At 36.1% G+C, this 17,543-nt stretch overlaps 1 protein-coding gene across 1 annotated transcript in view; it reads left to right on the top strand.

Moving 5' to 3' along the window:
- The window catches only part of MAGI2 (membrane associated guanylate kinase, WW and PDZ domain containing 2), a 223,949-nt gene that overhangs the window by 23,742 nt on the left and 182,664 nt on the right, over positions 1–17,543 (top strand). The window contains exons 4-5 of the mRNA XM_021709136.1: positions 7,755–7,796; positions 15,060–15,151. Of these exons, the coding sequence (XP_021564811.1) occupies positions 7,755–7,796; positions 15,060–15,151 (134 nt within the window). The remainder of the gene's footprint in view (positions 1–7,754; positions 7,797–15,059; positions 15,152–17,543) is intronic.

Raw genomic sequence — 17,543 nt, forward strand, 5'->3', positions numbered from 1 at the left:
TTTTCTTTCCCATCCTTCTCTTTTCTATCATGTTATTTCATACACTAAATGGAGTGTGAATGAAACACAGAAATCATGTCAAGCTAAGATAAAGGAAGCCACAAGAGCACAGTGCGACTTTCTCTAGTCCCTCTGGATAGGTGATCAGTTCACTCTGCTTATGGACTTGGGAGTGTCTTTAAAAAAGAATACAGCCTTTTGCCCTCTTGTACATTTCCATCTTTCAAGTTTGAAAAGTTTTTTTCTGTTTGTTTGTTTGAGTTGGAGTCTCACTCTGTCACCCAGACTGGAGTGCAGTGGCACGCTCCCGGCCACCGCAGCCTCGACCTGCTGGGCTCCGGCGATCCTTCCACCTCAGCCTTCCAAGTAGCTGGAACTACAGGCACGTGCTACCATGCCCGGCTACTTTTATTTCGATTTATTGTAGAGATGAGGTCTCGCCACATTGCCCAGGTGGTTCTCGAACCCACGGGCTCAGGCAATCCACTCACCTCAGCCTCCCAAGCGTGGGATTACAGGCTGAGCCACCATTCTGTTATGTGTTTTTTTGAGCAATACTTAAAAAAATTTTAACTACTAGGTAGAAAGCTAATCTTTTCCTCATCATCTTCAAATAGTTATTTAATGCAATAATTTAAAATATATACACCCAAACAAAAGATTCATATTCACAAAATTTTATTGTGAACCACTGCTATTATTATTCCTTTGAATCACATATATAAGATTTAAGTTTGGTTCTCTTTACCCTTGTGTCTCTAAACTTTTTTCCTGGAAGAAAAAAAATCAGTGGGACCAAGGAAAGTGTAGAAGGAAACCCTAACCAAGCAGTTTAAACCACGTCCTTTGACATTTCCCCAAGTCTGGGGTGATCTTGTGAAATCCTTCCTTACGACCATGTCTAAAACTGAAGAGATTTTTGCATTCACATTCAAAAAACGGTTGCAAGTAAAAAGATGCCCTCCCACCCACAAGCCTGAGCTGTACAGAGCTATGAATGTTTGTTCTATCAAGTCTATCAAGAAATATTTGGATTTAAGTCATCAGTCCCCTCCAAATGACGGAAATTTATCAAATGATGTAAAAGCTGCTGTGCCTCATTTGAGTCATAATTAAATTACGTTGACATTTTAATGTGCATGCACAGAATATCTTAATAAAGATGTATTCCTGGGGGGGAGGAAATGCTGTGATTTTAAACAAACAAAGACAAACACAGGATACTAGAACCACATGAAACATAACATGGCAGGTACGCGCTATGAGAAGAAAGCCAGAAACACCACCTATCTTCATGTGAGTTTCTCAAGATGAGGTGGGACTGAAGAAAAACAGAGAAAGGGAGATTCTTCCACCCAGAAGGCTGACAGTGCCTCTGACTTCAGAGCATTAGGCACGCTGCCTAGAGGTGGCAATTCCAGGCTTCACATCAATCAACAAGAATATATGAAACACCCAATATGTATCTAAAACTCTGCTAGGCAATCCACGAGAGAAAGGGCATGAGAAATAATCTCTACTCATTAGAAGCTTATGGTGAAATTGGGGATACAAACAAACACAAAGGAAAACAATTTCTGGACAATGCTACATTACACAACACAACAAATAATATCGGTATTTTAACAGGAAATTGTGCTGTAAAAATAATTAGACAATGCTGATAGTTTCTCAACTTCCATGTGCAATATTGATGTTTAATCAAGAGACTGCTATGTGTTAGATATCTTTGAATTATAAAAATGTCATTAGTCCTTGCTGGAGAACTCTGTGCAAAAAAGATATTTTCCCCCACTAAACTAATTCCACAAAAGCATCAGCTTACATACATAAAAGTAGAATCATGCCCCCAAAAATTCCCAAGAAAGTTTTGACTAATGGAGCTTCTGGATCTTCATGTTAATCATTTAAATGTTGACCATATGTCATTACTGTTAATTCCCAGAGAAGAGCAAAAATTTCCTCACCCCCCTCTCTACCAAACACTTTTAGATAATCATCACTGTTCCACTGGTGTAGATAGTTTCTGTGGATAATTGAGTTCCTGCTGTCCCTATTACTTGCTGTTCCCATTACTTGTCCCCATTACTTGTTTTAAAACCTGAAAACAAAGGAAAATATCCTCCTTTGCATAGTGGACTAAGTCATGCTGTTTTATTTCTCTCTTCTCTGTCCTTTTACCATAAATCTCATAAAGGAAGTATTTTACTTTTTTTTGGTAATCATAAGAGGAATGACTTGCATTTTCTGTTGTATGCTAAATTTCCTGAAGTATCTTACGTTCCCACCCTCCCCTCATCTCCTCCTGCCATTCTTTCTGTGTGATTGCATCCTTGCTTCAACCATGTATTTCTAATTCAATAGGAAACTTTTTTAAATGGTCTAGTTACCCATGAGACTATCTAAGGTGACTATACATGGGAGTTTTCCTGGGACAAGAATGTCTGTGCTGTCCTGGCATAATTATCAATAGCTCACTTTTCACCCCCCAGGCAGTCCTCATTTGAAGGGTAAATTGTGACATTTCCCTTTACTATATAATCTATTCAAGGAATAGTACTTGTCTAAGAAAAAAATACATCTAAATGTACAGATCATGAATAAAAATGTTAATACCTACTCAGATAGATTTTTTTTCAAGTTAGTATTTTGCTAACAGAATTTTTGCCTGTACATATTGTATACCTATTTTGAAGTAAAGGCTTATTGATGGCTTGTCTTGGTAGCCAAACTCCCAGTAAACTCCCCCCATACCCAGAAAATTTGTACATACGTAAAATCTAGTGCGTGGCAACTAAGTAGAAAAAATCAGTAGTAAAGCTTCATGCATTTAAGTACTACGCCATGGAGTCCTCATGCTTATCACAGAGAGTAAGTCAGGTGCAATATCGCAATAATCACAGAACTGAAAGGGAGTTAATCTCATCTGTCTCCTGCCTGTAGGAAAGATTATACCTAGAAACTACTAGATGCCTATCAGAACAGCTCTATTTATTGCCAGGCAAAGCAGTATAAAGTGCTTCCCAAAGAAAAGCACTTTGGCTCACTTTGGAATTTTAAGAAGTTTTGATCATTCTAATAAAAGTTTGTAGATTTGGGAAGGAGGACCTTGTCCTGTTGCTTCAATTTTTCTTTAAGCCAGACTTTTTCTTTTTCTTTTTTTTTTTTTTAAGATGTGTGGTACAAATCAGGGTTAGGTATACAAATGGTCATTGCACAGGTAAAGTTTGGGCCTCACTTTGGTCCCCATTTTACCTGATTTGAGATCAGGTACCCTTACTGATGAAGTGTTTCCCCCTCCTTCCCCTGGCAGTTTCCCACTACTGGCAGTTCCTTTCTTATGATAATTGTTCAGGGTCCGCTTATGAGTGAGAATATATGGTACTCAGTTATTTGTTTCTGTGATAGATCACTTAGTATTGTAGACTCTGAATTCATCCAAGTTCCAGCAAAGTTCATAATTTTTTATGGTTGTGTAATATTCCATCATGTATATGTACCACATTTTTTTTATCCAGTCCTCTTTCGATGAGCAGCACGATTGGTTCCATGTTTTTGCTATTGTGAATAGTGCTGCAATAAACATGCATGCCAAACTGTTTATAAGTCACTCAACTGCACCCCAGAACAAAATTCAAGAAGATTTATAGGAATTACAAATTATAGCATGCAATAATGTAAAGTTCGCAATGAAGCCAGACTTATTCTAAAGGTTTGTCTTATCATTCTTTGCTCATGGAGGGTGAGAGGGGCATTTCTTGGGTATCTCCACACTTGGAAACTGAAACAAATGAGCAGAAGCAAACAGGAAGACACGGAAAAGTCCTCATTTCCTGAAACTCTTCCCTCATGGTTCTGAACTTTGGTTTGAATCTAGGTTGAATTATAACTGAAGTCTAAATTTTTTCTCTTCTCTTTGAACTTTGGTTATTAAAAATAAACAATTTATAAGGTACAACACATCCACGCTCCTTTGCAGTAAGATATCACTCAAATTTAGAATCATAAAAGTGTCAAGGATCCATATGGTGCAATGTGCCTTATGATAGAACCTCTAAAAATTCGAGATTCCACTGAAGTTTCTTCAAAAAGAACTCACACAATCAATTGTTCTGTCCAGAAATTAGAAAGCACTGACTCATAATAAGCAATGAGTATCACAGGAAAGATAGCAATCAAATGTAACCACAGGCCAGTTAAAGAGCATAATGGAGAAGCAAACTGTTCTTTAGTACTACACATGAAATGAAATTATAACTTGCGACATATCAAAAAATGAACAGTTGTGTTTTTCACATCTATGGCTTTTGTCCTGCTCTTTTGTTGCTCATTATTCATTATTGAATTCTTTCATTGTTCAGTATTGTAATGCACATATAATTCATGGCTGATCACAAACAGGTGGCTGTATTTCTGAATTATTGGGTTTTCTGCTGCTTTTTCCCTGTTATTGGTGAGCAAGGGTTGTAGTTTACACTGTCTCCCATCCTAACAGCAGAACCATTTGAAAGGATGAAGTAGTAATAAAATAGTATTCTCCACTGCAGCACACACCTTGAGACTCTAAAAGAAAAACATTGGTAAAAACCACATCCATCCATGGTGCTCAGAACCAGAGCGCCAAAGCCGGTGCATATCCTTCGACTTGAACCTTCCTGGTTCAAGTGTCCTTTCCCCATGTAGTTAAGTAGCTGATACAGTCAAACTGAAAGTATCAAAAGGCTTAAGAAAGATTTCAGTAAATTCACAGATGCCATTATTACCGGCAGCTATTAAATGATCACAAAAGACCACCATGCCTTCCCAGAGAACACCATCACATCTGAATACCAAGCTAGATCAAGCCCCGGCCTGATTAGCTTGAATACTGCTGATGTCCAATGGCCTTAATTAAAATACCCCCCACATGTGTTCTCTGGAGCACAATCTTATTTTAGTGAAATATTAAAATAAGATGATAGGCAATTGTGAAGACATTTTTACCAGTGACTTTAGCATTAGAATCATAAAAGGATGGGAAAAAATATAATAACATTATTACTTTAAATGTCCTCAACTGTGCAATGAAGATTAACTTTCTGTACCTTTTCCCACAGAAAAAGCATTATTGTTAACCTTAGTATGGTTTATGGTATGATTTGATCGGTGAAAAAACTTTGTCTTTCAGCAGGAATTTCTAATATATCACATTATATGTCACTTTACAGTTATGATACATTGATATGGAGATCAGTAACTCTAGTTAAGTTGTATTTGCCATTTTTGATATGTAGATTTTAATTAATTTGGAAATCTAATTTTAAAAATGATATCTTTGGGGAGCTTTCTAAAAAGTTACGGTTAACATTTATATTTCTAACAGATTCATTTTGAAATAGAAAGTTACCATGATATGAGCTAAGTAATACAGATAGTAAAATAAAAGTTGTGGTAAAGCACATAGTTTTTCCATGCATTTCAGAAATTAAATCCAGTCTTATAGCTTACAAATTTACTTCGTTCGGTGGTTTATAATTTAAAGATACTAGAATTAGACAGAGGATAGAAGAGAAGGGTGAAAAACAGACTCTAAAATCAGTCCTTGATTGAAAGTTACTTAATATATGAAAACCTTTTGTTAGTAGTACTAGTTGACAATGTAATCCAAAGTACTTTCATGAATAAATATGAGACTATCAAGGCTTCGGTAAACTTAGTTCAGTTGCTGGATGGCAAGTAGGTCCTAGTTAGATTATAACATAAAATGTCAGTTTCATACCTAATAGAAGTGTCTAGAAGGTAGCAGTTTTCCATCCCTGATACAAGTCTACTTTTCTTTTTTTATGAAAGGATATTTCTCAATTCAAATCCTAAGCAGTTACACTTAGGATTTGAATTGAGGTTCTTAAAAAATAACAATTCTGCTAGAAAATGAATTTGTCTTTACTGTGAAAACACAGTTTATCTGAAGAGAATGATCATTCTGTCCTTGACAAGCAGACTGGTTCTTTATTTGAAATAAATGAAGTTCAATAAGAAAGCAATCAAAATTTGGTCTTATTTTAATTTTTAAAATTTAATGATAAAATACTCATATTTTCATGATGCTTCATATGGCACAACTATATGATAAAACTGTGTCATCTTAACACATTCAAAATGGGGGATCTCTATTATACTGTATTCTCACTCTCTACTTTTTAAAACTAAGTATTTCAAGTTGCCTCCTCTATACATGCTCTTAATAAGGAATAGTCACTTATATGATTGATGATTATATATCATAAATACATATAATTATTGACCAGCACAATAATTATAATCTGAAATGTTTTCCAAGTGACAAATAATTTACATATTGAAGTCTAAAAGTATGGGAGGAGTGGTTCTTGAAAGAAAATTTTTACAATTTTTTTATCTTACAATGTAGATTTAAGCTTTTGAGAGGTTTAGTAACTTTTAGATAATTTCTATTAGAATTCTTCACGTGATTCAAAAGCAAAGCAATGTGATAACAATATTCTTTCATTTGCTCAGACAGAAGTATCTTAGCTTATCTTAATACAGATCTGTATTTTTTTTAAGTATTTCTTGACCAGAGGTCTGTGTACATGTGTCTTTTTCCCAGTTCATATTAAACTCAGTTGTGTGATTTAGGAACTTGTCTATGACAGAACTGTGAAGGAATAGGAAAGGTATCTGAAAATGTTAGGAAAAAAATTATAGCATAATCAGAAAAAGTATAGTATTTTTTCATAATAATACTAAAATGAAACAAAAAAAGAGCTTTATTGGATAGTGAATTCTAACTAAGTTAAAAAACCAAACAGACACTTAAGTATAATAAGTTTTCTAAAAAGGATGATCTTGAAGAATTTTCTGAGATAGTCTAGAGTAACTTGTACAAGTCACTTAGGATTTGGGGACTTGCTATGTGTGAAAGGAAGGGCCTTGGATGGAAGCTCTTCAAGGTGGCTGGCAGCTTTATTGTTCTGTTAATTCTTCTATGATGCTAAGACAGGGATTTAAAAGGCAGGATTAACATCAAGGGACAATATAATTATGTCACCTTCTACATGTTCAGCAGTTCCAGATAAAGACATGGTAAAAGTGTGCATTTATCAAATATATCTATGTTGTGGAAGCATGCCAATTGGTCCCTGACCTGCCCCCGAAAATATTTGATCCATGAGAGTAATATGTCTCCAGATACTTCCAGGATACAGTATGTAACTAAGTTGTTCAAGATTCTAGAATTCTAAATGTGAGCTATTACTGCATTTTAAAGATGTTTTATACTCATGTCTGTGAATTTTTATGAGGTATAGTACAATCATTGATTGAATTTTTGACTTTTCATTTCAATACTTTTAGTGACAGAGTATATATAACATAATTTTAAAAGACCTATATTTAATATATATATTTCAGGTTCTGAATTGACTTTACTTTCAAATAAGTATTCTTTTAATGAGAATAAAATCTTAATAATACTTAGATATGGTCATCTTTTTTTCCATCCTGATCTAAAAAAAAATGGGATTTTTCTATTGGGGTGTGTGCAAAAGAGATACATTTGTATACATGCTCATACATACAGCAGGATAAATCTGTCCAATAACTTCTATGGCTCTTAGCGAAAAAAAAAAAAAAAAAAACATTATACACGAGCACAAGATTGGGGTGGAGGAGTTATAGTAACAAAAAGAAAGTAACAATGAATTTTTAAATGCCATAAATGAATTTCAACTTTAATTCCCCATTTTTCCATCCAGAACAAGTGCCACCCAGGACCAGTTTTCGAATGGATTCCTCTGGCAAGTATTCTTCAGTACTCACAGTTCTGTGAACACAACATCCTCCATCTTGTGTAGCAAATCATTCTTCTGCGTAGTATCTGTTTTTTAGTGTAAAATCATTGTGCTATTTTATTCACCCACATAAGCATGTATTCAAGGTAGAGAGCAAGTCTCATCCTGGTGAGCCTAAATACTTGCCAACAAAAGGCAAAGGAAAATAGTCTATTCGTGAATCTATTTCCCAAAATTCTTTAGTAAAAGACTGCATTAGAAATCAGATACCAAAGAAAGTCATCAACCTGTCTAGATCTGTGCTGTCCTATACAGTAGCCACTAGCTAGTGTGATTATTATTATTATTTTATTTTTTTTTTTTTTTTTGGAGTTGGAGTCTCACTATTTCGCCCAGACTGGAGTGCAGTGGCCGCTCCCGGCCACGGCAGCCTCGACCTGCTGGGCTCCGGCGATCCTTCCGCCTCGGCCTTCCGAGTAGCCGGAATTACAGGCATGCGCTACCACGCCCGGCTGATTTTTTTATTATTATTATTGTAGAGATGAGGTCTCGCTGCCCAGGCGGGTCTCGAACCCGCGGGCTCAGGCAATGCACTCACCTCAGCCTCCCAAAGGCGCGGGATTACAGGCTGAGCCACCGAGCCCGGCTTAGTGTGATTATTGGGCACCTGAAATGGGGTTAATCTAAATCTACATGTGTTTTAAGATATGTGTAAAATCCATACTACATTTCAAAGACTTAGTACCCAAACCCACAACAGAAAGATATGAATAATATTTCATTAATTATCTTTATATTGATTTGTGTTGAAATAAAATTTTAGGTACATTAAAATACATTATAAAATAATTCATCCGTTTTGTTTTGCTTTCTAAAATGTGACTACTAGAAAATTGTGAGTTACTTGTATAGTTTACCTTTTATGTATTTTGAACAGCGCCAGACTAGATAGAAATAAAAAGCTAGAGGATCTCAAGCTAGAGATGTGCAATTTAGATATTTCCAAAACTTATTAGACATTTTGCTAATATAGAACTCAATTATCTTCAAATCAAGTATATATCAGCTTAATTTTTTTAACACTGCCAGTTACAAAATGCTGTATTTCTAAAGGACTTTAAGCTAGGATAGAATATCACAGTTTTAATTTTAAGAGTTTTTAACCAATTAATTTACTTTAAATGAAAAATTTTTTGACTTTACCATTCTGAAAACACCAATTTTGGTTTAGGCTAAAATACTTAACATTATTGTAGAAATGAAGAAGGAAAAAGATTTAAATTTTTGTACTCTTAGAATTAGTAATGGAAATGCTTTGAACCACTGATTAGCCCACTGGATTAAAAGTCAGAACACTGAAACAAATGCAGAAAAGAGTGTTTCATAATCATAGCACTATTTCAGGGCTGAAGGCTCACAGCACACATCTCTAGAGTGTTTCCATGATGACAGCTCATTATCCATCTCAGCATGTTCTAACATCCCTTGGAGAATATATGTGCTTGAGATCACTTCATTCTGTAAGTTTCCATGTCATTTTCTTATAGAAAATATGGAAGATATTGCTTAGTATTTTGTCCTCAAATAATGTCTAAAGTATGTGTTTAGCTTGTTCTGAAATTTTTAAAGCATTATTATTCATAAATACTAACTGTAAGATTCTTGCAATTTTTTAAAAAGAAATTATCTTATACCCGGAGAGAAACTTGGGTCTAGTAATTATAGTTGATAAATTAAAGCAGGTTTTCTTTTGAAATTCTTAATCTCAACTTACTGATGACAAAAAGCACATTTCTTGAAAATCTCAGGTTCTGAATGCTTTTTTTTAAAAAAGAAAAAAAAGAAAAAAAGAAAATCCATCCAGTAGCTTAAATTACCTTGATATATATGAGAAGTGATAGTTAACATTTCTTTAAAATACTTCACTTAAAAGACAAAAGTTATAGTTGAGTTTATTATACTACTATACAATACAGATTTTCTTTTTTTTGGCATATATATATATAGTTTTTAAGTTTTGGCATATATATATAGTTTTTAGTTATAAAAACTATATGTATATATAGTTTTTAGTTATAAAAACTATATGTATATATAGTTTTTAAGATGTGGGGTACAATTCAGAATTAGGTTTACAAGTGGACATTGTACAGGTAAAGTTTAGACCTCCATTTGGTCCCCACTTTGCCTGGTTTGAGATCAGGTACCCTCCAGATTTTCAAGAAAAGAACCAATTCAAATACTTTATTAAATGTCCACACAAGTTATCAAAATACTTTGGAAAATTATGATGGCATTCAAAATAAATAGATCTCCCATATTATTTCTCATACTTATAAAATACCCTTTATCAAATTTTGTGTCATGATCTTTGACTCAAATATACTCATTATAATTGTGTTATATTATCATCTTTATCTGCATAAGATCCTTAGGTACAGAGGCAAAATTGATACTAGGAAGTTCTAAATAATATATTTATGAAACTAAGTGATAACCCCATAGTGTAATAATGCTGTGATTCTTTGGGCCTAGTAAATTGGCAAGTACCTTAAGGCAACTAAATTCAAGAAACGTTTATTTAGCAACTCCTACAAGCTGTGCACAATGGAGCGCCAGATAGCCAGAGATAATTATGTCATCACCTAAGGAGAATATTAGTGAAAAGCAATAGAATCTATGGCTGGAACCTTTGAATGGGCAACTCCGGAATGCTGTATCACATAAACCACTTCCAAAGGAGACCTTTCCCTGTTTAGGATCAAAAGAAATCAGAGGTCATAAAGGGGGCATCAACAGTATCAAATGAGGCTTTGAAGTCAATCATTACAAGGAAAGAGAAAAATGACTGTTTAATTCAATCATTAGAATGTCATCAAGGACCTTGAAGAGTTTAGTAATGCCGAGAGAGCATAAAAAAGACTGGCAGGAATGGATCAGAGATGGAGTGAAGGCACTACTGGAGACTACTTTTCCAAGGAAGAAATGGAAGCAGGGAGGAAGATGATATTTAGGATAGGAAAATCTGAGCTTATTTGAAGGCTGAGAAAGGAAACCAAATAGAAAGTGGGAAATGGTTTTCACTATGGCTAAAATATCTCTGACTACATTCACATTACCAAAGGGACAGAGGAGAATGGTAAAGAGAAGGGATTCGTTTAAGGCAAAAAGTGTTAGCTACTTATCAGGTAATGTTAGATTCAGCAACAGAAACTATTTAATTTCTGTGTAACTCATTCTGTCTCTGGAGTACATGGAAATCCAGAAGCCAAGAATATGTTTAATAATATCTTTGATTTTTGATACCTTCCTCACTTTGTCTTTCCTAAATCTCTGTACAAGGAAAAGCCAAAAAGATAATGCTGTTTCCAGCAGGAAAAAAATGAATAAATGCATTCTCTGTGCCAAACTATGATGATAAGCCATGGTACTTACGTTTTAATTAAAACACAAAAGGGGATTCAAGTACCAAAATGTAATTGATATGTTTACAGCCGCATCCCATATACCAAATTAATTCATAAAAATGTTATTCTTTATGTTTTAAAGATCAAATCCATTCATTTAATTAACCAGTTATGTTCAGTTACCCAACCTTTTCCCTAATATTGTGCACAAAGTCTTGCCTTTCAAAAGCCAAACCAAGGATATATGTAGCACATGAATCTCCTAAGTCTTAGTGTGGAAGAGGAATTGACTTTTGAAACTCTGCTTTTCTTATTATGAGGGAATTTGGTTTGTTCTGATACCTGGATGTGGTCACCATTTACTACTTTTTAAAGTTAGCTTTTGCAATATTGGTGTGAGCCCAGGATAAACTGGGATTTGTAAATTCCATTTCAGTAACTTGCTACAGTGGTCATGTAAAATCCCATCTGGGAACAGTATCATGAGATACTTTATTTCATAATGGCTGAGGATCCCAGGACCCAGTTTCTATAAAAGAGGCCACACTGGCCATGGCTGGCCATTGAACACCAATGACCAAAGAATGGTTTGTCTCCCCTGAGTCTATGTTTTCACAACCACTGCCTCTTCTTGAGATGCAGCACCTGACAGTGTCCCTGACCGTTCTGCAGAAAGGGCATAGGAATAAGATGGATATTTTTTAAAGAACACAGAAAAAATAAACAAGAAAACAGAAAAGAAAAAGAATTTCAGTGGGGAATGGTTGAGCGACATGCAAAACAATTCAGGGCTGGATATCTACCAGACACCTTCATCTAACAATCTCCCAGGTGCATAGTTTATGTAAGAACAAGTGAGAGGAGTGGTGACTATTGACTCTGTCTCAATGATGTCAAGAGTTGACCATTGGATTTTTCCTGCTTTAAGTCCTTGCATTAATAAGGGTAGAGATAAAACATGAAACAATATTTGAAACATGTTGTTGTCAGGCCAGAAGAGCAGCTAGGGGAAAATATGAGAAACATCATAATCTTCTAAGAGAATAACAAAGCAGAAAGGAAAAATAATAATGTCTCCCAGCTTTGTGCATATAATTTTAGTTATTTTGCAAAGCCAGACTTAAAATGGGGGGGGAGCCAAAGAAAAATTATCTTTCTAAAAAGTTCTTATTTTCTCAACAACAAAAATACTACTGCCTCAAGGCACAATCTATCATTTTAACTTTTTTCCAGTTGACTATTTCTCTAAAGTTTCTGTGCCCTGCAGCCTCTGAATCTGTGTTCAAAATTAACAAAGAAATAAAAAATACATCACATCTGCTGACATACTTCTCTAAGGAGACTCTATTTGCCTCACTCTACTTGCTCATGTACCGTGAAGCTGTCTGTCTCTGCCTGGAAGCATGGAGACAAAGTGGCTGACACACAATACCCTACATTTAAAATCAGGTTGGGGGATGCTTACTTGGCAGGGGAAATACTATGATCATGAAGTCAGGGTGGATTAGAGCAACAGGATCATGATTGTCATTAAAATGCCCATAAAGAGTAGAGAGAAGGAGGATAAATGTCTTATTCACATCTATGTTCTTCAGAGTTAAATAAAAATAACTTGCCAAAAATCTAGATTTTTCTCCTAAAAAGCTGGATATCTGGGATTGTCATAATTTCAGCATTTTCCCAGGAGAAAAGTTCTACTTAGCAAATAAGATGGATCACATAGTAAACTTCTCCTAGAGTTACTCATGCAATATGAATGGAACAATTTCCCACTTACCATACTCAAGAGCAGTACAAAAACAAGGAAAATATAGGGGATGAAAAGTCCCAGTTAAACATATGCTGACTGTGTCACTTTAAGTATAGAAAATATATCACCTTCTATTTGAACTTTTCATGTCTATATGGTCTAGAGTCCTCCAAGTTTAAAGTGACCTAGAGAAGAGACTGCCCATGAGCAGTTGAGGCATAATCAACTTGTAAAATTTGAATAGCAATTGAGTATTGTGGGAGTCTCCCATCTCCCTTGCCTAGGTACCTGCTATGATTTTTGCAGGGCTGTTCTTCCTGCCTTCCCGAAGGGTTACATAACCCAATATGTGATTTCATATATGATATTGTAGATTCTATAATGAACTAAATTCAAACACCAGTTGTGTCTTATAGAGTGTAGGGCAAAGTTTTCATCTTCCCTCTACCACCCAACTCTATTTAATAAGAACTTAATGTGTCTATGTTCTTCCACCTTTAAAATATGAATGATTATATAAGTTATAAGGGATGTAGAGGTCTAATTGATTACTCTTCTTCAAGAGTTTTATAGTATTTGTCAAATGGAAAAGGCCTTAATCATAAGTGCATTTGGTTATAAAAGGATGTGAATAGTCATTGGGTTGTGCACAATGCTTACATATGTATGCACTTATGTGCTTGACTCAGTTTTTTTAAGAGCGCACCTATATTCAGCATTTCCCCACATATCAGAAATGAATGACTTGCCTTCGCATAGCCCTGAGAATAGCCCAGGTTTGGGGGCACCAAAGCAAGCCTATTATCATTGTCCTTTATACACAGTATCACTCCAGCAGCCACACCTACTGCAGAGATTTGCCTGGCCATCATTCAATGAGTGTCTCTCTACTACAATTGCTACTGTATATCCAAGTGGCTTAGACATGGGTTTTTGTCCCATGAGAATTCACTGAAATCTCATCTTAATTCCATAACTATCCTGTTTAAGCAAGAGAAATTTTACTTAATAGTTGCTTCCATCAGTTCTAACGCCTCCTTTAAATCTTAAGGCTCAAAAAATCACTAAACATTTCTTAAGCAACAGATGGCATAATAAATATTTCCCAGAATTGCTGTTCATTCACTGACATCCTAACAGTGGGTATGAAAGAACCCACAACTCAGTCATGATTGAAGTATTTCCCCCTGAGGAAAGTGCAAAGGGCCAGTGGGAGGTGGTAAGCATAGCTCATGTTCTCCTTAAAAAGTCAAAACATTTTGCATGGTTTTAGTTTATTCTACAGCTGAAAAATAATGACATTCAGGAGAGTTTCCCAACTTATTTTTTAAATACACATCTCTTCCTTCGGCTGACTTCAGAAAAGTATTCTAATTTACTCTGAGTAACTAGTGAAGTCAGAAGCCAATCAGTGGCTTCTATATTCTAAAATATTGGGGGATAATAGTTCATGTCGACCTATAAGTTATGAGAAACCTAAAGAAGCTTGTCAGAAAATAATCACTTAAGCCTCAATAGAGAAAAGTGTAAATTCTATATTTTCTAATCTTTCCAAATTTAAAAGAGACAACTTCTTTTAGGCATATGTCACACACACACACACACACACACACACACACACACACACACACACACACCTGAACTAGATGCATCAAGTCATAAACAGATATTAGTAAATTACTAGGTAGTACTTTACCACTCCAGGGTTTTACCATCTGTTCTCTCTTACTTCTTTAATAATCAGTCTAATCAGAATAAACATCCTCAAAGTGACAGCCAGGCTTCTTGAGGGCAATTTGAATGCTCTCAGGAAAATAAAAAATTGTGGAGAAATCAAGTTCTTTTCCCTCAGAAAATTAATATGCTCTTTCTTCTTGTGGTGATTCCCTCATAGTGCCCATGGCAGGTCACTATTATTCCAGAGACTACCTAATCTGGAGTACCTACTTGTTTGTTACCATATTTTTTAAAAATCCTTTATGCTTTCCATGGACTCTAACAGCACTCTCATTAATTACATCCACAAAATTAATTTATCATTGGTGTATTCAGTTTCTCAGGGGATGGGAAGGAGGCAGAATTCGTTACTCAATGGGATCTCCTTTATGCCAGGTCCAGATTATAAGGAACTGGACGTTCACCTTCGGAGGATGGAGTCTGGATTTGGCTTCAGAATCCTTGGGGGAGATGAGCCTGGACAGCCTGTAAGTTGAACCCCCTTTATTTCCACACTATGGGCTATACTGCATGTATTAGCACCTAGAAAAACATTATTCAATATGACATCTAAAAGGAAGTACCCTAAGAACTCTCATAAAAAATTCAAGCTTTGTCTTTTTTCTTGCTGTTCTCTTTAAAAAGATCTGACAACGTAAAGGTGTCTCCATGGCCAGTACCTCATCATAAATCACACTAAGAAAGGGTCATTGTTCTTTTCTAAATGGATTGGATTCCTCTTGAGTATTTCAGTTATTTTAACTGAACGGACCCCTGGTCTCTTTGGTGGTATCTCATGGGTAAAACAACAGAAGACACATGTGAAGAGGTGACTTGGAACAGCATATTTATGTATGTTTTCAACCAAAACAACAAGGAAGAGAAAACAGAGGGATAAACAGAGGTAAAATCAAGCTCAGTGCTACAGAATCTCAGCAAGATTTTAATTAAAGGATTACCATGAGAAGATGTCCACAAAGTCAGCTTTGATTGGCACAATATTGGAAATTTGGGGAGGGTTCTGATGAAATCTTTATATATATGCAGACATATATACATGTATATATGTATTGAAAGTGAAAACAAAAAATATCAACAGTCATTAATATACAGAAAACTCAGTAAGCCTAGATCTATGAGCATGTGTTAAAACATCAGCTATAAAACACTCATTGTAACAGATGTGTCTTAAATGGTGCCCACTGTGACTAAGACAGGTCCATGAAAGTTTTGCATAAATGAAGAGCATGAGCTGTGCAGTCAATTGTCTGCACCCCATCCTAGCTCATGCCTAAGCCTCAGCTTTCTCATCTACAAAATGAGGATAACAACAGTACTCTCACATGAAGTCACTTTGAGGATTAAGGAAGTTAACATAAGTAAAGGTCTTGGTATTGTGCCTGGATCATATTAAGTGCTGAATAAATGCTTGTCATTATCAACTTTGTCTCTCTTGTTACTAGATTGTTCCAGGAAATAAAATTAAAAATAAAACATGGGCAGAAATCTTCAGGTGAAAAAGTTAATCTAGTAAGTGAAAGGAATCTGTCACAGTTAAAACTGTCCCAAAGTGGAGTAGATTGTCCTGGTAGGGAGTGGGCTCCCTCACACAAGAGGTATTCAGACAAAGTCAACGTGAACCTGGCAGGAACCCAGAGGAGCTTCCTCTGCCCTGCAAGAGGAGTTGGACTAGATGATTGATGAGGTCCCTTTCTACAGAGAACTCCAGAAAGCTGAGCTTGGACTCTAGTGATGAGGGCACTCCAGGAAAAAAAGACTTGTTTCCGAATTCCTAGGGATAAAATTTGGCAGCCGTCAACCCGAATGCCACTAATTTTCCAGCTGCCAAAGAAGATGTGAAAGTATATTTGCCGAGGAGGGTTGGCCAGATTTCCCTTAGTGCTTTGAGAGGAGAGAGAAAACTGAGGTAAAATACAGGGCTCAAGGAACTTCAGGCTTAAATGTATTCAGAAACTAAATTTATCACAGATAGAAGAAGCAAGCCTTTGTTCACGTTGCTCCCATTCCCTGCTTTGCTCCCTCTCCCTCCATCACCTGAGTCTGAGTTTACCAGGAATCCTATGTCACCTAGTCACCCCTACAGCCTCACTCCTCTCTAAAGCTCTTGTTTTATATTTACAGAACTGAAGACATTACCAAGTCCTTTCATGTATGTAAGCGTTTATCTCCTTGATTTATACTCCAGAACCTCCTGGCCTCCACAGGATATTCATCTGAGTTAGCCTCATTCAAGATTGTTTCCTGACATGTTCATTTATCTACCTTTTTTATTTAGTCAGCAGGATTTTAAATTTCTCCTAAACAAGGACTTTGCCTGACCCTTTTTATTCAATGTTAGTGCCCCATAAACTTAAAATGTGCTGTTATTCAGAGTGAGCCAAACTCAAGGTCCTCCAGGCTGCCATGTGTATCCAAGACTCCTGCAAAGTCTAAAGGAACAGTCTCCTCAGACTGCCCCACTTTAAACATCAGCTATACATTTGAGCATCCCCACTGTGTAGTAGGTTCTCTGTGCACTGGTTACCAACTTGCCCGAGTCTGGTGAGACAGAACACCCACACACATACCAAATTACATGAAGTGACTTTATTACTTACAGATAGGCAGCAAGGGGCAACAGGAGCCTAGATTCATAGTGAGTCAGTCCCCAAGACTCAGGAAAGGTGCCCAAGACAGATGAAGTCTCAACTGCATATGCCCCACTTTCACCACAGCTGATGGATCCCCAAAAACATCCCACTGTTGGTTTTACTCCCTGGAGAAACATGATTCACTGGACTAAAGCTTTGAAGGACATCCTATTTTTAGGGAGAACTGGCACAGAACCCAGACTATTCCAGCCAGTCAGGCCTTCCTTAT

Source organism: Carlito syrichta, unplaced genomic scaffold (assembly GCF_000164805.1).
Source record: "Carlito syrichta isolate Samal-C Ts95f unplaced genomic scaffold, Tarsius_syrichta-2.0.1 Scaffold165773, whole genome shotgun sequence".
Lineage (NCBI taxonomy): Eukaryota > Metazoa > Chordata > Mammalia > Primates > Tarsiidae > Carlito > Carlito syrichta.